We start from the raw sequence: 23,115 nt of genomic DNA on the forward strand, positions 1-23,115 counted from the left end.
TAACAGAACTTTGAATAATGAACATAATCTATTGTATGCCTAATTATGGCATGTAGATATATTTCACCTTCATTATTGGAATTTTAAAAAAGATATTATATAGCGGCAATTATTAATTAATATTTATTTGTACTTATGTTGAAAACTTCGTGCGTCAAATTTGTCCTTGACCACAATTAAAAATATTGTTCATCTGTATGTTTTCCTTTTAGTACGCATACTTGTTTAAAAATGGTTATATTTTATTGAAGCTGGGAGCAAACTTTTTCTGCGTCGGGAGTTTGGAGATTTGTATCTATTATGTATTAACAAGTGGGAAAATTAGTTAGCATCACAGGTTAGCATCCCTTAGCGACGAAATGACGTAACTTAGCACATGTCGACCCCATATTTGCGTCATTCATGGCTTCAATGACGTCATCGTGAGTCATCAGTTGTTCAAGTCTACTATCCAGCAAAATGTGGAAACTTATTAAATTGCCTGGCTACACGTATATAAAATAAAATTTAAAAATTACCTTACTTACTTACTGTACCTTAATTTATGTCGTTCATGCAAATTTTATAAAAATTTAATTTATTGGAATACAGAAATATGTTTATTAAAAATTATATAAAATATTTCTGAAATTATGGGTATGATTAGAGGATATGCAACCCTTTATACAATACAGAGTATAACTGGTTACATATCACAATAAATAAACATTTAAACATGAATAGATGTTAGATACTTGCAATAAAGTTCCTTATCCAATTTTTTGGAATGTTAAAATCCTTTCAATAACTTTGAAACTTTTAAGTGCATAATTCACTTTACTCGTATTTTAGGGAATTTTAATCAACCACAATGTTGTACCATACGTTCTTGAGTATACTATTTAAATAAGTACTTGTCAAAGATCAGGTTCTAGGTTTAGTAAGAATTTAATATCTACCTACCATATCTTGTTGTAGGCACAAAATATATAATAGAGTTGTAGGTGTGCACGGCCCATCCCAGAAAAAAAGATCTATATCATCTTTGTCATATTGCGGTAAGTTGGTGACAGCGTGAATTTTGTTTATTTTAGAGGCCTCAATAAAGTTTGTAGGCCTGGGCCCACCCCAAGCAAAAATATCTCAAAATTGTGCACGAATCAACGATATTTTGTTATTTTAAAACGTTGATCTTTTTAACTACAATTGTGTTCACACAATTTTTCTCTTGAATTTTCACATAAATATCTAAAAATATTAATTAATTTTATCATTGCATAATTAATGCGTGTTAAACTGTTACTTTAATTTTGGAGGAAATGAAATAATAAAAGTTTCTAAACGTACTGAAGCTTTGAATTAAATCACTTTATATCGATACTATTTTTAATCTTTTAGTAGTAATTTACTATACATAAAGGCTGTTACTAATTCGCTTCTCACTACAGGAATCTCGGACACGGTAAGAGATACGAAGTAGCTTAAATGGGGGATTGGGGACAAAGTTGCGTAATCAGTTTTGAAATTTTGAAAAAAAACCGAAATTTTGGAAATCCGTTTTTGTGTAATTTTAGCCTTGTTTGAGGTGATATTGAAAAAAGAAGAATACTTCCTCATGGCAACTTTTTGCCATACTTCATTTTTTTAAAATATGACCATGGAAAATTTTATTACACTTTTTGCAAGCCTTCATCACCCCAATAATGTACTGCCTCAGCCCGAACCAGATTCAGACGTTTTGTCTCTAAAAATTCATCGTCAATGTATTTGTTCCAAATTTATATTTTTTTAAAGATTTCTATCTTTCTTGAATTATCATATACTCTAAATTTCGTTAGACTCTGTGAAATTCACCTAGTTATTTAAACTATTAACATCACACGTTACAATAAAACATTACAACCTAACCTTGAACTACAGGGTCGGAAAATCCCCAGGGTTCATCGGCCGTTTACGTGAGAGCGATAAAGAAAGTCATAGAAATCCGTGCGATAGAGAAAGATGGATACAATGAAGGCGTCTAATAGTCATCGCCCATTTCGCCCTTCCACAAATAAGATCCACTTCTTATTTGTGGAAGAGCGAAATGGGGGTGACTATTAGACGCCTTCATTATAGCCATCTCTCTCTATCGCACGGATTTCTATGACTTACTTTATCGCTCTCACGTAAAGGCCGATGAACCATGAGGACTTTCCGACCGTGTATACTAATGTTATAAAGAGGAAAGATTTGTATTTTTGTATGTAAGTTTGTTACGAATAAACTCAAAAACTATTGGACGGATTTCGATAATTCTTTCACCATTAGAATGCTACATTATCCCTGAGTAACATAGGCTATATTTTTTATATCCCAAAATGTTTAAAATAAATGTCCACCCGTGTGAAGCCGGGACGGGCCGCTAGTTTTATATAAAATTTATATCTGATTAGAGAAATTTTGTAAAAATACTCAATAATTATAATTAATTCATGTGTTGATAGTTTCATAAAATCATTATGCGGGGTGTGATTATGTTTATAATACCGTACGCGATTTTCTGTATATTTAACAATCGTGTAAAGTTCAGAAAAAGTGATGATAAACATAAGAAGTAAAAAATGCTTATACCCTGGAGAAAACTTCTATAACTGGCACACTGAAGAAATGTTGTTTCTAACTGGCTTAGATTTTCTAAAACCCACGTCAAAACACAGATATAAATTCACTAAAAATTATGCAAAAAAACGGTGCCCTTAACTGTACTAAGGCAATGGGCTGGGCATCCATCATTTTGCAAAATCAACCCATTTCGAATATTAAGTGGAACATGATCTAAAATTTCATGTAAGTGATTTTGGAGAAATTCTAAATAATTATCACCATTTAAATTTTCGGGTAGATAAGAGCGTATAAGTGTTCTTTCTATAACACCCGTCTAAAATGTTGAAAAAATTTCCATCAGGGATTTTCTTCAGTGCAACAACGCAAATTATGAAAATGACTTTAACATGACTCATCAGTCCGTAAAATACATTTGTGAAATAGTCTGTCTTCCATATCAGTATTTAACACAAAAATACAGAAAATTATTTGCCGTATTGGGTCAACTTCTTCAATTCCTTGAACAGGAGTACAATGAAAAGGATGTTTCCCTTGTATTCTTAACAAATACCAGACTTTCTACATGGAAATGTGGAGTTGTTGCGCTGCTGTCCTGATGCTCGTGAGATCACGTTCGAAGACTTCCAACATTTTCTCATCGACATCATAACCATATACAATATTTCTAATTCTGACTTCTGATCTACAATCCATGTTCACTTATTCTTCTATAAGTATTAATACCTACCACCTCCCATTTGGAAGTCTTCTTTGGGAAAAATGTTTGCGAAACAGTCTACGAGCAACAGCAGCATTATATTTGCAGATTCTGCATTTGAAAATCGAACCTTTATGTAATTTACAGTAAATTACTTTACCACAAATTAATTTTCATGACCACCTATCACTGATAATAATCATAAAACAACAAATCAAATCAGTTTTCAAATTTTATTTCAAAACAACCACAATTTTTAAAACGTGATAGTTACACTAAGAATTACATTACAGAATTATTTATTTAAAAAAATTTTCATACTAAAATCAGAAATAGACAAAAATGTAGAAAAACTATGAATATCTCGAAAACGGTAACACTTTTTTAGTGGGGGTTATATTTGTACACAGCTTTCTTTGACCTTTAAAAACATATCAATAGTTAATTATTTCAAATTCTGTCGTGAAAACTAAATTTTTTTAACATTTCTTTTAGTAATTTTCATACCCCGCCGCTGGATAATATAGTGTAACCTCAAATAACGGCACACTCTAATCGCAACGCATGCACAATTCCACACCACTCAGAGCGAGTTACTTTTGTTGAGTGGGTGTTGGCCACACAAACAATACTTAACAAGTAACCTAGCAAAAAACTTGAGCAATAATCAATAATGATACATGAAATACACAAAAATAAGTAGTCTTTGCGGGTCTCTGTTATTACAGACACTTAATATCGTCGTCGCTTCCTTCTGAATAATGGTCGCTAATTAGACAACAGACCTGTCTACAGGATAGCCAAAGCAACCTGTTGATGGATTCCAGCGTTGAAAAGCATTCAAATTCACAGTTAGATGTTGTTTCCAAATGCGGAACAACAACTGACCCCCTTCGCTTCGTCACTGTTGATCCGCACTATCTCCCTTTACATGTACTGTAGGTTGCCTACAATTCATATATTTGTAATACATGAATATTACAGTGGCAGTGTACACAAGAATTAAAGTGCATTTTAAAAAACTAATTATAACTTGACTATTTATTTGATTAAAAAAAAAAATTCAGATTTGTATTCAGGGAAACACGTACCATTACCCCTAAAAAACTAACCCCCCACTTAAAGGTACATCCTGAATATTCCAAATGATATCAGCTATAACCCCTTTAAAGCTTTCTATCTACGTACCAAACACCCTGTATAACAGAACCAGCACTATCTAATCGTTACTAGAGCTAGTTGTTTGTAAATCATTAGCGTGTAGAGGAATATGCAAATAGCACTTTTAATATTTATTCAGAATAAATGCAAAAATATAAGCTAGACCTCGTGGTTATTCGTGAACTAAACACCCTTTGATATCTCATCGTAAAGTGCTATTTTTTTAAATTAAAGTTACTTACAAATATATGTAAGTGGAATTTAAAAGGAAGTAAAATGAGAACAATCATAAATACTTTGTGATAACCATAAACATATATTGTGCTATAAACAATAAATTATGTCAGCGTGTGTTGCAGTAGATTTTAAAAAATAGCTAATTCAACTGAAATAAATAAAAGGGATAGTTAATACATACATATATATTAAATTGCCATTATAAATATATACATATATAATAAAGGTTACAGCTTAATAGATAATAATAATAAAAAAAATACATGTCAACAAAGCTGTCATATTAATTCCAGTTCAAATATAAGATAAGCATTACTCATTATTCAATATGTTTATCATCAGGAAATTCCATTTTTGATTCGTCCCAACTTTTGGTAACTAATTTAAAAATTGTATAAACTTTAAATGTCATCTAAAAAATGTATTAAAATAAATTCTTTCTTGTATTACAGATTTCAAACTATGATATACAGGGTGTTTCAGAAGGACCTCCCGTAAATACAGGGTACGACAAAAAATAAGAATTTTTTCTATATGAACTGTATAACTGTTATCTCCTTTTTTTGGGGATACGGAGCGATAAAATTAAATTCCAGGGTTATTAAGGACTCCAAATACGCTGGTCAAATTATTTTTTGGATATTCCATGAAGGGCGCTAGTTATGCTACATTCCTATTATACTTTAAGTTCTAATTTTTTTAAGGTTAGGTTTTTACCATTCGGACACCAATTTCTAATATACAATTTTATTTTCTAAAAATAGAGCGTCCTAATGTGGACGGTTTTCAAGAAAAAAGGCTTTTAATTGAACTTTTACAATATTCCTATGTATAAAACAAATGACTTTTGTCAAAGTAGGCTTATGACAAAACTTATTGATGGATGTCTCATAAACAACACGTATATTCTTAGTAATATTTTAAACTTTAATTAAAACTTTATATCAAAATTTTAGTGACTATAATTAGCCATTACTAACTACAGTCACTAACAATCACTAACATTTCGATATAAGGTTAATTAGTTTAAAATATTACTAAGAATGTATGTGTTGTTTATGAGACATCCATCAATAAGTTTTGACATCAGCCTACTTTGAGAAAAGTCACTTATTTTATATACCGTAAAATTGTAAGAGTTCAATTAAAAGCCTTTTTTCTCGAAAACCGTCCACATTAAGAAGTTCTAGCAAGAGTACATTATTTTTATAAAATAAAATTGTACATTATAAATTGGAGCCCAAATGGTAAAAAACCTAACCTTAAAAAAATTAGAACTTAAAATGTAATAGGAATGTATTTCATAAAAATATTTCGCACCGTTTGGAAATTTTCGTAAAAATTCTATTTAAAAAATTTTACTTTATCGCTCTGTATTTCCAAAACAAGAGGAGATAGACATAGTTCATATGACAAAAAATTCTTATTTTTTGTGGTACTATCACCCCCTGTATTTACGGGAGGTCTTTTTGAAACACCCTGTATAGGCTAATCAATAGAGGTTTTGTTTGTGACAAAAATACTAGTAGCAAACGGACAGTGCCATCATATAAAAGACAGTCTATAGATATATGCTTACATGTTTGCTACTCCAATTTACCATTAATTAATTTTTTATATTCCATCTGATCGGATAATTAGAAACGAAGAAAACCCGGATGTAGCAAAAAAGTAAAACCTCTACAGGGTGTTTGTAAATAAGTGCGAAATATTTTAGGGGGTGGTTGCCCAAGTTATTTTGTGGAAAAAAAGTTTATATAAACGTAGGTCGAAATATGCTTCATTTCCAAGATAGAGTTTAAATTTGAAATTTTTATTTATTTTTATTAATTATTTCAAAGAATTTTGAAGATATTGACTCGAAATTTGAAACACGCTTTTGAGGGATAAATGGACATTTTTTGAGCTTATCCGAATATTTCTACTTGCACCAGTGGCATGCGTGCGAGAATGCCACAACTTTTTTTAACAAAAATAAATGGTACGCCAGACCTTTTCCTGTTTTGATATTTTTTAAAAATCCGCCATCAATTCTGAATGAAATTGGTCTCTTCAACTTTTTTCGCAGGATGCACCGTTTTTACGAAAAAAAAAACATTTATTGTAGGTTAATCTTTTATTTACGGGTCTCTTTTAATAAAGCGCAGTCAAAGTAAAAATTCAACATTGAAAATAAAAAGTTGATATGAATGTGGGTAAAAAATTCTTCGATTTTGAGATTCAGGATGTTCAAAACTTTGAAATAATTAATAAAAATAAATAAATATTAAATATTACACACTCTGTATCTCGGAAACGAAGCATATTTAGTCCTACGGACCTTTATTATTATTTTTTTATAGGAACTTTTTTTTCACAAAATATCTTTGGTAACCACCCCGTAAAATATTTCGAACTTATTTACAAACACCCTGTATAATGCTAATTATACTGATTTTATAAAGAAAGAAAAGGAGTGATGTTTAATTTTTAACTTAATATTTTTTCTACTCACTTTAAAGTACCATGTACATTCCGCTGGTTGCAATGTATCTAAACTTACAGGAAGATATTGATCAATTTTCTTCATAATAACATCAATTATTTCGTGGACATTAGGGTTGTCTTTTAGCAAGTGTATTTTATGAAAGAAAGAAATAGCAATGTTTACCATCTAAAAGATATTATTTATTTTCACATCAAAAATTGTTCTAAAATTTACCTGATCAGCGAAAGGGACATTAAAATAGGAAAGCAGAAGCAATTGAACAGAAACAACAGTTATGTACGCAAGTACAGGCAAGAGTTTTCCGTAATCTTCATCCTAAAAGTAATTTTCAGTTATTCTATGATTATTTGGAGGCCAAAAATGATCTCCAATTTAATTTTAAAAAAATAATTTGGTACGTCCGATATTCGATTTCTATCGTACCTCTGATATACTTGTGATTAGATGGTTTAAATCTTCTGAATACTTAGAGTACTTGGACAATATTATGATAGACGTGGCAGTATTTAAATCTTTTATCATCAAATAAATATTATTTATTTCATCCTGCCACATAAGTAAGAATTTATGTTTTTCTTCATTTGAAATGTTTTCCCTGATCTGTTGTAAAAGGCTTCCAATATTTTGTATTAGATCAGTAACATATTCAGAGCAGCTGCTTCCTGAAACATAATTAAAATATTTTATACTTATACTAAACAACATGTTCTTCAATTCGTTGATAAAATGAAGTACAAAAAAGAACTAATTGGAACTAAGAAAGCATGATAACTATAACAGAAGCTCGTTACATTAATTTTTAGATCTTTTTTAATGTACCATGCAAAGGTTAATTTTTTAGTAACACTTCTCTTTGGGTACACTTACCTGGATATTCCATTTGTTCAGGGATTTCTTCTGTACTCTTAAATGAGTGGGCATTGTTTACATTGCTCTTGAGATCAAATGAAGTATTTTCTTTATCACTTTCTACAACAGGGTTTTTAATGCATTATTTTGATAATCTTATAACTACCGTAATTTTTATGTTTTCTTAAATGTCGACATTTATACATACAGAAGAAATAATTTCAGTCAAATTTATGAAAATTTAGGTACATATTATATTCAACACTAACCTTTGTATTCCTTTTCATTATTATCATTTTCCATTTTTCTGCCAAGTTTTAGTTTATTTCCAAAAATAAATAAAAATGGTATAGGCTTTTTAATACTGCTTATAATATTCGACAAATTAATTCTTACGCCATTTTTAAAACTTGTTCGCAATGTATCAACGGAAGGAATATAATCCTTAAGAGGCTTGCCGAAACCTAAGCGTACATAAACTACAAATTCAAAAAAAAATTGTTATACTTATAGAAGTAGTAAGTGATTTCTGATATTTATTCCATAATAGTAAACTATTATACGTGTTATAATAGACATTATCTGAGGCTATCTTGTTTAATCTAATTCACAGGGAAGGAAAACAGGTAAAATCAAAATAACTATAGGTACATATTCTACATTTTAAATAATATGCTCCTGACACCTTTGAGCACTTACCTCTCTTCTTTTGCTTTTTTGTTTTAGGAAACTGATTCGCAACTATGTCTGGTTGTAATATGTTTCCATAAAATAAATGGGTAATCATTCCTGTATCCTTTTTAATGGGATTTTTATCACCTTTATTGAAATATATACTGCAGTTGGCAGAATACACTACAAGTTCCAAAAAATTGCTATGATTTGTAATGTAACTAGAAGTAACAATAAATGACCAGAAATTTAAATATTTCTAGCATTTATCATTAACAACTTTATTAATAAACTTATATGTTTAAGCACATACCTTTCTTCTCTTTTGGTTTAGGAATCTGCTTCATAACTTTCTCTGGTTGTGATGTATTTCCATAAAATAAACGATTAGTGGGACCTTTTGTATCACTGCAAGGAATCAACGAAATAATTCCTGTGCCCTCTTTAATGGTTTCTTGTTCTGTATTGCCAGGGAAAGGAATACAATCTTTATCATTCTTATTGACATCTGTATTACAGTTAACAGAGTATACTAAAAGTTAAAAATATATATATTTCACAATATTTATTAGAACACCGAGTTTAATAAATAAAAGAAGTATTCAATATTCTGGTTTATGATTCTGATCGTCAGTTATGAAATTATCTCAATTATATCACAAATTTACATATATGATGTTCGTGTTGCTTTGTAAGACTTAAGTACCTTTCCCTTTCGTTGACTCAATAATTTGTTCAATGCCATCTGGTTTTGATATATTTGCATAAAACGTGTCTGTTTTACTATCATAAGTAACAAACAAACGAGTTATTGCGCTTCCTCCATGAGTGTCTGTTTTACTATCATAAGCAACAAACGAAATAGTTTCTGCATCCCCTGTTATAGTTTTTCCTGAATTGTTAGTGAAAGAAATATATTTTCTATGGTGTTTATCTTTATTAACCTCATTTAATGGCTTGGCCGCAGATGAATTTGGGTTGCGATTATTTTTATTAACAGAGCAATAAAACCTATTTTTGGTGTGTTGTGTCTTCTAAAATGATAAATTATTTTTTTCTATTTAATTCCTAATTTATTTCAATGATTGATAAACTTACATATGCAACTCCTCTATTTAAAATTCTTGTAATTATCGGCAACATATTTAAAAGTATATAACTGCAAACCTGTTCGAATAAACTTCGATATTTTAATTCCTTTGGAGTTCAGACCAAAGATGCATCCACATATCTTCGAAATAATAGACTTTAAATTTCCAAGCAAGCTTTTCGTCAATATTAAACCTAAGTATGCACGGATTTCTCTATCTCCTCTCTTTTTGTGTATTCCAAAAAATTTATACCATGTAGATGTTTACGACTGTATTCTGTTCTGTAGAGGATTCAGGCGAGTGTGTTTATCCTTATTTTATTATCTCGTTTTTTCTTAAATGTAAAGCATTTTATTGTGTGTAAAATACGGTTAACTGTGGTATAAATTATAAAACCTTATCTCTATTATCTCTGTGTAAAACGCACTAATGACAAGAAATGATATTTGTTCATTTTTTATCCACAACAACATGTACTTCCCCGACTTTTTATTTTACACCATCCTCGGTTGGTAATGTTGGTATCAAACCGTTGTAATGTAAAGTACCTAAACTTTACATTTGTGACCTGGGGGGCTTTCGTTTTGGCAAAAATAGTACCTATTAGCAACTAATATCAGTTCAGAGTAACTCTAAGTTGCTATTAGCAACTGATAGCTACTATTTTTGCCAAATCGAAAGGCCCTGAGGGAAACTACACAAGGAGCTGAACTCCATAGTTGTATTTGTTTTACCACTAGGTTAGTTCAATTTGGTCAAATTGACCAAGCTAGAAGTGACCGTGATTTGAACTAACTTTAGGTTAAGCAAAACACACATCTACTCCATTTTAAATATTGACTTCTGACGTCTGTTCAATTTCAGTTTAATTAGGTCGTTGTTGTCAATCATACTGAGCCCAACACACTTAAAATCAACATACCTTCTCCAGATGAATCCATATCCATTATCAACGCCTTATTTTTATTATTTAGATTTATGATTTTTATTTGTTGGTTATGTTTTTTCGGTTATCTTGTTCACTTACTAACCACCAGCTCATAGCTGTATTTGTTTTACATTTGCGTCATTTTGGTTAATTCACTTTCAGTAGAGTTCTGACCAAGTTAGTTTTTTTTTTAAACAAGTGAACAAACCAAAATATGACCAAAATCAGTTCCCCCCTTTCCGATCTAACCTAGCCTAATATCGTGGTAGTAAGCGAACAAGATAACCGAACAAGACATAACCAACAAATAATAATCATAAATCTAAATAATACAAATAAGGCGTTGATAATGGATATGGATTCATCTGATGAAAATATGTTGATTTTAAGTATGTTGGGAACAGTATAATTGACAACAACAACCTAATTAAACTGAAATTGAACAGAAGTCAAAAGTCAACATTTAAAATGGAGTAGATGTGCGTTTTGTTTAACGAAAAGTTAGTTCAAATCACGGTCACTTCTAATTTGGTCAATTTGACTAAACTGAACTAACCAAGTGGTAAAACAAATACAGCTCATGTAATCAAAAATTCTACCAAAATAAGAGGGCGCTAGTGTCCCATATGTACCGTTTAGAGAGAGGAGATAAAAAAGCGGCATTTTGAATTATAAATCAATGATGTTATTTTTGTGGTTAAAATTTTTAAATTAAATAATGTAAGCTACTTTGAATTATATAAATAATGAAAATATGTCATTCCGGATTGTAATTAAACTAAATAGATAATCAAAAATATTAGCTTTATGAGAATTTGGTGTTAGTAGAAATAAACAACTAGTTTTCAAGGAATTTATGACGTGATCTTGTTAATATTAACCTATAAGTAAATAAGTTTTATGTTTTTGATAATTACTTTGTTAACGATTTTAGTTTAATCTAAGTAAAAAATAGTCACATTTTATACAGGAAGTTCCGTTTAAAAAAAAAGTAATTCTTGTATTATTAATATCAATTACTACACAAACATATCCTCTTTAAATTGTATTCGATATCTGAATTTCAATCAGTTTTTTACTAACGGGAAAGAAACAGCAACTAATTGGAAATGATTTATTCAATTATTCAGTAATGATAATAACTATAACACTAGCAAGACTTATCTGAAAGATACGAATTTAATTATTTATGCATGTAATATAAATTACAAGAATATGTAGAAATAAATAAAGTATACTTTGTTGCTATTGTCAATATTATGCTCTGAACATATTCGTTATTGCTTTGTCGAGACCTCATCACAGGCCAACAGAACTTTTCTTTTATTAGATTATACGGGATGCTCACTTTCTAGTATAATTTCATAGTAACGTAATTGCTCTTGATTTACTTGCTATTCCTGTTGTTGTTATAACTGCTGCTCTTGTAGCTGCTGCACCTGTTGTTGCTGGTGTACCGGAGGATCTTGTTGTTGTTGCTGCTGCAAGGTACATAAAGAAACAATGCATCATTCAGTTATACAATATTTTCACTTATGAATTCTTTCTATTTAAGAATTTCTCTAAATTATTGAGAATCAAAGAAGCTGCTTCCAACTTCCGAATTATTCGACCTTTTGCCATAATATTAACCCACTAGTCGGTCAAGTTATAATATAGAACTGCTGGACATCATTAGATCGAAAATTCAGATCACAAACGTACTGTTTTTCATTTAAATCTGTTTACCGTCATTCACTGCACATACTATTACCATATTTAAATTATTTTCGAAACTTTTTATTTACTACTATAAAAACAAATTGCGATAATTATTGACTTGACTTCTAGTTTTTAGGTTAGTACTGTTACTGTTAGTAGATGATTTTTTTGTGGTTTTACCCTACCTCCCATTTTGTGTCTCGCCGTACAAAGGTACTTGAAGTTAAGTTATAATAATTATTTTATACTTTAACCACAAAATAAAACCTTTTTTATTATGGGCTTTAACTACATTTATGTATGGGGCTACGTTTTGTGAAATTAAGAGGGTTAAGTTAAAAATAATAAATTATTCCGATGAACATGACAAGACAAGACATGACCTAAGTATAAGAACTTTATAAAAATAATGTCTAGAAGATAATTTTCATTTCAATTAAAAATATGTAGCTAGATATGTTAGGTGTAAGTTTTCAAATGGATCTTACTTAATGGAAATGATTACATTACCTTACGGGTGTGGTACGTAAACTTGCAGTCAGAGGCAACAATCGGCAGATGAGATGTGATCCAATCGGCAGATGAGATGTGATCGAAGTTCCTGGCAATCACCTGTGATATGTAACAAACAAGTACTGCTGTATGTTCTCAATACGTAACTAATTATGGTTTACACTCACTGGGGGCACCCCGCCTAGTCCGTCGCTGTCCTATCTGGTAGTCACTCGAATAAGCATCTCCGCTGTAGGTTGTGCATGCACCTGGATCACCTGTAATCAAAACTACATACACACACACACTCACTTCATTCATCCTCGTATCACTCGGCTCAGCCCCTGGATACGGTGCCCCTCGGCCTCACCATTCATTATCTCGTTACTATTCATTCATTAGTGACACAATAATAATAATAACACCTGATTTATAGAGACAGATCTGCCCTAATAACGTACTGTTATTACTAAGGATTTTAGTAAGTAATCGCTAAGAACGTATTCACGTATCACCCACTACACTGCTGAAATAAGACTCTCCCGTCTCTCACGCAGGAACCCAGAATCACACCGTCAACTGAAGAGAATCTACATAAATAATAATGCTATGAAACACAACCTATCATTTATTGAGAAAATAAGTATAGTTGTTCATTCATTTGTTTATTTAGTTTTTTTTCATTTAAACAGTTCCTAACAGATATTAAATCTATGAGTAAAAATTGAGAGTATTTGATAAAAGTACGATTATAGGAACGAGAATTAGTTACAGCACATTAAAAAGAACCTTTTCAAATATCAAAATGACTATAATTCATACATATTCTTTTATGATCTGGTTGGTATTGCTTTTCGAAATTCTCATTATGTTTGTCTTAACTTTCTTATGTCTGTTGTGTTTTTTGCTTGCACAATTTTGACTTAAACAGGCGAAATGGTACGGTTAAAACTGTAGGTAGTGTGAAACACTTAAGTTTTTATGATCCCGTTGATGATGCTTTTTGAAACTTGATACTTGTCCCAGCTTTCTTGTTCAACTCTTTGTAGGATAACCTCAACATTTTGCAGCTTTGCTGCATGTCTCCACAAAGAATTAATTTTTTTCAACTTGTTAGAATAGCTTTCAAGGTAATTGCATCACAAAATCCTAAAGTAAATAAAAGTTACGACTGTTATTGTTTTAATTCCGTTTATGGACAAAGGTAGTTATTATAATGAACAACAAATATATATTTTCAAAAGTCCATCCAATTCCTTTCCTTTTGCAGATAAACAATCAGTTTGGTATTCCAAGCCTCTATATTAATTTTTTTTTTACTTAAAATTTAGCAATTTTAAGAGAAATTAACAAAACATTTTTTGTGTGAAATTGGCAGATGAATTAATAATTTTTTTTCTTATTCGGTATTTTATCATTTGTGAAAAAATACTGAAAAATTAATTAAATAAGCCCTTGCACCAAAAGGATGTCAAAAGTTATAATTTTTGGCTAACCGAAAATCTCATTCTGAGAAAAGCAGAGAAATACAAAATACAAAAAACATCACTGTATACTGCGCACCCTAGGAGGTGCAGAAATATTTTGAAAACGAGTAGTTCACATACTCCTTCGTACTCCACTGATGTAGGGAATAAAATGTTTCAAGATCATTTTTATTACTTCGTGCCCTAGTGTAGCAAATTTTATTCAGACACCATATGTTCGTTCTTATATACAGGCTGTTACAAATTCGTTTCTCACTACAGGGATCTCAGAAACGGTAAGAAAAAATCAAGGCTAACATGATTAGTTTTCAAAATATTTGAAAAAACCGAAATTTTGGAAATCCGTTTTTTGTTTCATTTCAGCCTTGTTCGAGGTGATATTGCAAAAAGAAGAACACTTTCTCATGGCCACTTTTTGCCTTCTATCGAATGGCATAATTAATTTTTATATGCAACGTTTTGTCTCTCCAGAACCATCAACTTAATTTTTTTAAATACGACCCTGGAAATTTTATTACATTTTTTGCAAGCCTTCATGACCCTCAAGATTCAGACGTTTTGTCTCGAAGAATTCATCTTCAGTATATTCGTTCCAAATTTATCTAAATTTTTTATTTAGATTTCTTTTTTTATTTAATGAATTATCGTACACTGTAAGTGTCGTTAGACCCTGTGAAATCTATCTAGTTATTTAAACTACGTAAAATAACAATATCAGCTGTATGCATTTTAGTAGAGTAGGCAAGGAATTTCACAAATGATTTAAATGTTTAAATAGTTATTAAAAATGCACTTTCTTCCGGGTTCTCATTTAATTAAATTAACACATTTTTTTTTGTCAAAGTATATTCAAATATTACAAAAGAGTAAATAAAAATGTATACCTTATAGATAGATACTGTTTCAAACATTTTTGCTTTAATTTACAAATTCACTTCCATTACTTGACGTAACTAGCAGCTAATGTAAAAAACGAATAAGCCATATTCATTACCTAAAAAGATAAGAATGGAATTTTTTTTCTATCGTGTAAATTATAGTTGAAAGTGACATTGCCTTAAGAATTATGTACAAAAATTTCTTACATTAACGTAATATAGCCAGTCTGTTGATTGTATCTTATTCGGAACATAGTTTTGTATGGTTTTCATGGACACCTCCAATAGCTCTTGAAATTTTGGATTGTCCTTTAGTAAGGTGGCATTAAACGCAGAAAAAGCAATATTTTCCAGCTAAAATGTGAAAAAAATGATAAAAGAGTGAAGTAATACAGGTATGGAACTGAAATTTTGAAAATTACATATTTATGAAAATTGAAAAATATTTAGATATATATTTTTGTTACATTCTAAACAGTTATATGTTACCTGGCCAGTGAAAGGCACATTGAAATAAGCAATAAGGAGCAACTGAATAGAAATCACAGTTGCACAAGCCAACACTGTGACGACCTTGGAATAATCTTCTTCCTAAAAAATAGTTTTAATTAGTTGAAGTTATAATTTAGCCTTTGATAGGTCTTTTTGATAACATATGTTAGTACTGTGAATTAATTTTGAGGGATATTTTTGTAAATTCAAGGCTCTATTGTGAAAAATTGTGTACATTATTATTTTTTAAAGTATTGTCCATCACTAGCCACTACTTTTTCCCATCTTTCTGGAGCGTACAGATTCCGCGTCGAAAGAAACTACTAATCTATATGCTGTCCATCAATCGATCCAATTTTTCGTATCTTCGCAAGATTGCAAGCGCTACTTAGCCAGGCGTGTTCCATGGATCAAAACAAGTAGTAATCCGATGGAGCAATATCTGGTGAATATAGCGGGTGGGGTAAAACATACCATTTGAGGGTATTTAAGTATTTTTTGACTTCATGAGCAACATGTGGTCGAGGATAACTTTGACTCGAATTGCAGCCGATTTCCTTTCATTGCACAGCTCAAACTCATCAATTAGGTTGAGTAGCATTCACCAGTGATGGTTTCATTTGGTTGAAGCAGCTCATGGTACTCAATGCCAAGCTGGTCCCACCAAATACAAAACATGAACTTCAAACCATGAATATTCAGCAGTACCGTCGATGTTGATGCAGGACCAGGCAATTTTCTACACTTAGGATTATCATAGCGTATTCATTTTTCATCACCAATAATGATACGATGCAAAAAATCCTTTCTATTTTGCCTTTGAAGCAATTATTCACGTGAAAAATTGTCGTAACATCTCCCGGCTTCATTCGTATGACACCCAATTTCCTTGCTTTTGAATCATACCGAGTGCATTTAAACGTTAGTAAACTGTTGTGCGATCAACACTCAACGATTCAGCATTTTCATCTTGCGTTTGCCATGAATCTTGGTCAAGTAATGCTTCCAACTACTCATCTCCAAACTTTTTTAATTGATCAACTGTATTGAAATTACCACTTCTAAAATGTCGAAACCAATACTATTACTGTTTTATCAATGGAGTATGCCCAACGTAAGTTTCCAACAGCACTCGATGTCTTTGAGCAGTGCTTTTTTTTTAATTAAACGGAAAATAAAACTTCCTGCAAATAGTGTTTTGTTGGTTCATAATTCGACATCTTCGGAGCTGAGAAAAAATATGTTGTTTACACTTCAGTAAAATGACACGTAATAAAAAGTAAAGCCTAATGAGTTTTGACATGAATATAGTTACAGAAGTGTCCTATGCGATACAGCATAAGTTACCCCATCTATTTTACATCCCTCTAAATTAATTCACAGTCCTAGTACAATTTATGTCATATACCTTTGATATACTACTACTGATCAGTTTGCTTAAATCTTTTGAATACTTGGGATACTGTGACAATATTATACTAGAAGTGGGTGTATTAAATGTTTCCATGGCATAGTAAATATTGTCAATATTTTGCAGCCACATACACAATAACTTCCATTTATCGTCTTTTGATATATTTTCACGAGAATTCTTCAATATATTACCAATTATTTTCAGTTGTTCTGAAAGACCATTGAGAACTGTCATTAAGGAGCACGTACTTTCTAAAAGATAATTCAAAATGTAATGATTATGTTTTTTTAAAGTTTAGCAAGTTATCTTAAAAATTAAATAAAACAATATATTTTTGAAGACTTGTGTAACTTTTTAAGGAAGCAAAATAAATGACATTTAAAAATTAGCGATATGTGTAGGAAATGTGGCGTACAAATTTGTATTTTTTAAACGAAACACCATGGATTTCCTTATTCCAATTGAAGTCTCCTTCGCAGTTCTCTATGCAACCTTAATATTACTTTGGTCTTAATTACTGCTTAATTAAGTTAAGATTTTTTTAAATACTCTTTTGTTATTGTATCTCGTGTATCAAGAGAGAGTTTTTCATAAACCCTTAGAATAAATACTTCATAGATGGTGTTAGAACTAAATTTTATAAAATATAACAATAATATTTTAAACAGGGTGTTCAGAATTATTTACTGGATTTTTTAAACAATTTTTTTTATTTTTGCAAACTTTTTATTTTATATGCGTTTGTTTTTTTTTAATTATTAAATACAAATACATACAGGCTGTTCTTCTTTTTTCAATATCACCTCCAACAATGCTGAAATTAAATAAAAATGTATTTCCAAAATTTCGTTTATTTTCAAATATTTCGAAAACTAATCATGTTAGCCTTGATTTTTTAGAGGCATAATGTTGGTCCTTCGATTATGCAACTTTGCCCGCATTTAAGCTACTTTGTATGTCTTGCCGTTTCGGAGATTCCTGTAGTGAGAAGCGAATTTGGAACAGCCTGTATATCTTACAACTTAAAAGTTCTTTTAAAAGCAAATTTTTACAAAGAGGGAGCGAGATCACTTATCGTTAAGTGCGACATATTTGTTGAAAAACTTAGAAATTACCAAAATATTACACAGTATTACTTGTATATCAAATTACTCCCGAGCTTCCCCATTTGTTTTTACAGGTCTATCGTTGAGTGAGGATATTTCCTCACTCAACTGTTCTATTAAGAATTTACTTATTAATAATTGTTAATCTGTTAATCATGAAGCCTTTACCTTTGCCTGCATTTGCTTCACTTCCAGAAAATAAAATAGTAATGGGTTTCTTCATAATATTGTACGCTGTAAATAAAATATACCCAGTACCCTCTTGAATGGTGCTAAACGATGGAATATAATCCTTCAAGCCCTTGCTGGAATCTGGTTTGCCTTTATTAGAATATAAATGAAGTTCAAGTAAAGAAAAATGTCATGATTACACCTTACAATTTAAAAGTTCTATTTTCAAGTTAGTTTTTACAGCTTTATTTATCATATACTTTACCAATGTTACTCGTGAAAGTCCTTACCTTTGCCTTCATTTGGTTCACTTCCGGAAAATAAACTACTAATGGGTCTCTTTATACCATTATAAGTTGTGAATAAAATATACCCAGTACCCTCTTTAATGGTGCCAAACGATGGAATATAATCATTCAGGCTCTTGCTGGAATCTGATTTGTGTTTTTGAATATAAAAGTACAAGTAAAAGGAATTGGAATGAAAATATTATATCACACAAGTGAATAGTTCTTTTTCAAGTTAATTTTTACAGCTCTGTTAATCATACACTTTTTCAATGATAATCATGAAGTCTTTACCTTTGCCTTCATTTGGTTCGCTTCCAGAAAATAAGCTACTAATGGGTCTCTTTATGCCATTATAAGTTGTGAATAAAATATACACAGTACCCTCTCTAATGGTGCTAAACGACAGAATATAATCCTTCAGGCCCTTGCTGGAATCTGGTTTGCATTTATTAAAATATAAATGAAGCTCAAGTAAAACAAATTGGCATGAAAATATTACCTTTGACTTCATTTGGTTCACTTCCAGAAAATAAGCTACTAATGGGTCTCTTTATACCATTATAAGTTGTGAATAAAATATACCCAGTACCTTCTTTAATAGTGCCAAACGACGGAATATAATCCTTCAGGCCCTTGCTGGAATCTGGTTTGCATTTATTAGAATATCAATGAAGTTCAAGTAAAACAAATTGGCATGAAAATATTACCTTTGCCTTCATTTGGTTTACTTTCACAAAATAAGCTACCGAGTTTCTTTATACCATTATAACTTGTGGATAAAATATGTCCAGTACCATCTTTAACTGTACCAACTGATGGAATATAATTCTTAAGGCCCTTGCTGAAATCTGGTTTACGTTTGATAAAAGATAAATGAAGTTCAAGTAAAAAAGTATCAATATATTGAATTGCTACATCTTAAAAGTTGAAGTTCAGTTTCAAATTAGTTTTTACAGTTCTATTAATCATATATGTACTTTATCAATGTTAATCATAAAACCCTTACTTTTGCCTTCATTTGGTTCACTTCTTGAAAATAAACTACTAATGGGCTTTTTTATACCATTATAAGTTGTGGATAAAATATGTCCAGTGCTCTCTTTAATGGTGCCAAGTGATGGAATATAACATTTAGAGCCTAGATTAGAGAAGTATATTTTAGAGCCCTAGCTGATATCTGGATTTGCATATATTAGGGTTTTTAAATTTACTTTTCAATTGGTTAATTTTAAATTTATTAATGTTTTCTCTGCATCCTATAGTTAGCGCTTACCTTTATTATAATCATTTGCTTGAATAATGTTACTTGTATCTGATTTGTCTTTCTCCAAAAATATGGTTTCTATAACGGGATCGATGAAAGGAACATATTCCGTAAGAACACTTCTAAAATCTGGATCATACTTAGCATAGCACAAAGTAACTCCTCCGGCGAATGTGATAGCACTTAATGCGACTAGTCTACCTCTTGTACTAGTTTTTTTTGTTTGACTTTGGTTATGGGTTTCCAAAAGAGATGTAAGCCCGAATATAATCCTTTTCTTATCATTTTTGAAAGCCGAACCAAATCTGTCTTTAGCAAGGACTTTCTAAAATTGCAAACATCTAAAGTACCTATCTATAATTAATTCGAGAATTAATTAAATTACTTTATATGACAAAAAAATCATAATTTTTAGATACCTACCTATATTTATTATTTTAATAGAAAATGATTTTTAAACTTACCAATAGAATTTCTTTTTTTGGAATTATTGTCCTAGTTATTTTAAATATCTTTGGGAAAAATGTTGCCATTTGTGGTTAATCAAAAATCCTTAATTTCCAAATAAATTCCATTTCTTCCTTCTACTACTAATCTAAAAATATATGATCCCATAATGGAGGTACTTAAATTTTAATAGTAAGCTTGTTCAATATAATACGTATAGATTCTTCTGTTCGCTTTATTTTTCTAATAAAAATGCAAAAGTGCAACAGTTACACATGCATTGCAAAATGTTTTTTTATCGTTCCCATTTGTATATTTTTAATTTTATTAGCACATTCACATTAGTAACTAAGCCGAACCTACACTATATATACATACACTGTTTTTAATCATTTATCGTGCTGAAAACTACTGGCACAAAGAAAAGAAAGACAATTCAACATATGTTTTCTCTATGGCTATTGCTAGACTGTTAGGGACCGTACACACTTATACGTCCATCAAGGCAAGAGCCTAGTTCATATAAAAAATTGTCTAGACAGTTTCACATTTCATACAAATTATTTAAGTTAAAAAACTTAATAATTAATAGTCATATTTCAGAGACCAATATTTATACGCCACTGACTCGAATAAAAATTTTTGCATATTTGGTATCCACAGACATTTTTCTGTAACAAATTTTTTTCCTCTCTCATATCCATAAAATGCACCATTAAAAACTTATTTTGTTTTGCACAATGTATGACATATTATTCTTCTGAGACATGACCAAAACTAATATTATTTTTTTAAGTTTTAAGTTTTTTAAGTTGAACGCAAAATCTTGAAAAAGAAACCGAAAATTTTTATAGGAACAACTCCCACAATTTTCATTGGAATATCTAGTGGTGATATTTAGCTCGTTCTTTGGTAGCAGACAATATGTACCTACATATAATCTAGGTATATAGTTAATTAACTAAGCGCAACGAAAAACATAACGTTGACCAAAATTTAAAATTTGAGATCGATGGATACGGACAAATATTGTCGTTTTTGAGGTGAATTGTTTTTAGTGTGCACGCATCTTTAAAAGGAATTACAGAAACTTTGAATGTAGTATTAGCCATCTATACTTCATTGGACTTACTAAATGACTGAAAAGATATAATGCTATTACTTGTATGCAACCAGATATACATTTCTCATTATGTAAGCTTGTTTATAGCATGAGTTTATAAATTATTCAATTATAATTTATAATCTAAATAATGTAAAATAAAAGAAAATGTTTACATAGATTTTATGAAGTGCCTAGGATATTTTTGAGAAAAACAAGAACTTTTTATCGAAAAAAGATTTAAAAAAATATATTAGTAAATATCAAAAATCAATTTATAATAACGATTATATGAGAATATAAAATAAATTAAAAACTAAAATGAATTTTACTTGAAAAATGTAATCCTATATGATATTGGCAACTTTGGAGTAGAATGCAGGTGTATGTGGAAACAACTAAAAGACTAATTCATAATTTGCTGTTTTATACTTCACTTTCGATTAAACTGAACACGTTCATAGAAAGAATGAGATGAAATATGTTTTTCATTCGGTTCGTCTTGTTCAGATCTAGAAGCGAAAAATATTATACAGTCCGTACGATATTTGTTGAGATAGAATTCCAAGAAGACCCCTGCCTCACTTTCTTGGCATTCGACACCTGAGGTAGAAAGACATTAGCGGCGTTCACCGTTCATCCGATTGAATGATATGGGCTCAAGTTAAAAACAAAAGTAATAAAGAAAAATGTGTTATTTAATTTTTATCTCAACAAATATGGTGCAATATTAATTATTCTACATACACCTATACTAGTTTTACATATACTATAATTTCTAAAACCCTTAAAAGCGAATGTCACTGGATCCGTTGACAGGCAATGATTTATATTACTTTGCATCGAATATGATCCTACTATAGTATTATTGAGACGAGATGTTATACAACTTCAATTACTACCCTGAATAAATGGTTGCTACATACGCAAATAAAAATATTCTGGCTTTGTTGGTTATTTTTTTAGGGGAATTTATTAATCTAAGTTAGTTATGATAGTTACGAGTTCCCGCTAAATTTCTAGAGTAGCACATGCGCATAATGCATTTGATGAAATATAAAAGTCATTATTATCTTTCCTACGACTTATTTTGTTACGAGTCGTTTGTGTGATTGGTTGTGTCTTCTACTTCTGCCACACTGCACGAAGAGCTCCCTTGCTGTGAGATTTCGATTTTCGGGGTCTACTAGTCAAGAAGAACAATTTTTAGAACATTTTCTAATCAAAATTCTACGTTGCTATCCTTTTTCTTAAATTTGTTCCGACACAAACATGTCTTATGTAATTGTAGACCGGAATAACAATGTTACGGGCGTAATATTTTTCCGAATTGCACGGCAAAATGAAGATGGTTCCTGGAATTTCGACTGCCCTTTGTCAGAAGAGGAGGGACAAATTATATTAGAAGCGATATTGATGCCACGCCCTTCTGTGTATCAAATTATTTCAATATTGTTTCTCTTTATAAATGTCGTATTATTTTACAATTTTTAAAATGGATATTTTGCCGAAATTGTGGAAAACGACGACGGAATGATAAACGACATTGGAAGTTACTGCCA

General features: G+C 30.6%; 2 protein-coding genes and 1 long non-coding RNA gene across 12 annotated transcripts; all 3 read right to left on the reverse strand.

Moving 5' to 3' along the window:
* Positions 1-3,690: 3,690 nt before the first annotated feature.
* LOC108917970 lies at positions 3,691-10,280 on the reverse strand. Of its 3 annotated transcripts, XM_018724809.1 has the most exons (11): positions 10,178-10,280; positions 9,789-10,115; positions 9,397-9,724; positions 9,004-9,222; positions 8,718-8,873; positions 8,288-8,497; positions 8,037-8,138; positions 7,593-7,831; positions 7,383-7,484; positions 7,176-7,334; positions 4,876-5,093 (listed from the first exon to the last, which is right to left on the reverse strand). In XM_018724809.1, exons 2-11 carry the CDS (start codon positions 9,831-9,833, stop codon positions 5,001-5,003), a joined length of 1,653 nt encoding a protein of 550 aa, XP_018580325.1. In that variant the 5' UTR covers positions 9,834-10,115; positions 10,178-10,280; the 3' UTR covers positions 4,876-5,000. The 3 variants fall into 3 exon arrangements, with proteins under 3 accessions (XP_018580333.1, XP_018580325.1, XP_018580320.1); XM_018724817.2 differs by lacking the exon at positions 4,876-5,093 and adding an exon at positions 3,691-4,230 and having other exon boundaries at positions 9,789-10,280; XM_018724804.1 differs by having other exon boundaries at positions 9,789-10,280.
* A 1,617-nt stretch (positions 10,281-11,897) lies between these two features.
* LOC108903227 lies at positions 11,898-13,640 on the reverse strand. Its single transcript, XR_001964203.2, has 3 exons — positions 13,091-13,640; positions 12,921-13,022; positions 11,898-12,190 (listed from the first exon to the last, which is right to left on the reverse strand). It is a non-coding gene; the product is annotated as an uncharacterized LOC108903227 (long non-coding RNA).
* A 1,610-nt stretch (positions 13,641-15,250) lies between these two features.
* On the reverse strand, positions 15,251-20,918 carry LOC108917991. Of its 8 annotated transcripts, none has more exons than XM_018724836.1 (13): positions 20,830-20,918; positions 20,469-20,599; positions 20,014-20,329; positions 19,747-19,878; positions 19,448-19,588; positions 19,240-19,383; positions 19,032-19,175; positions 18,741-18,884; positions 18,448-18,600; positions 17,168-17,424; positions 15,757-15,858; positions 15,475-15,621; positions 15,251-15,383 (listed from the first exon to the last, which is right to left on the reverse strand). In XM_018724836.1, the coding sequence occupies exons 2-13, from the start codon at positions 20,535-20,537 to the stop codon at positions 15,330-15,332; spliced, it is 1,803 nt and encodes a 600-aa protein (XP_018580352.1). In that variant the 5' UTR covers positions 20,538-20,599; positions 20,830-20,918; the 3' UTR covers positions 15,251-15,329. The 8 variants fall into 8 exon arrangements, with proteins under 8 accessions (XP_018580352.1, XP_018580367.1, XP_018580360.1 ...); XM_018724851.1 differs by having other exon boundaries at positions 20,469-20,594; positions 20,830-20,852; XM_018724844.1 differs by having other exon boundaries at positions 20,815-20,833.
* Between the last annotated feature and the right edge of the window lie 2,197 nt (positions 20,919-23,115).

This window comes from Anoplophora glabripennis, unplaced genomic scaffold (genome assembly GCF_000390285.2).
Source record: "Anoplophora glabripennis isolate ALB-LARVAE unplaced genomic scaffold, Agla_2.0 scaffold12, whole genome shotgun sequence".
In the NCBI taxonomy this organism is placed as follows: domain Eukaryota; kingdom Metazoa; phylum Arthropoda; class Insecta; order Coleoptera; family Cerambycidae; genus Anoplophora; species Anoplophora glabripennis.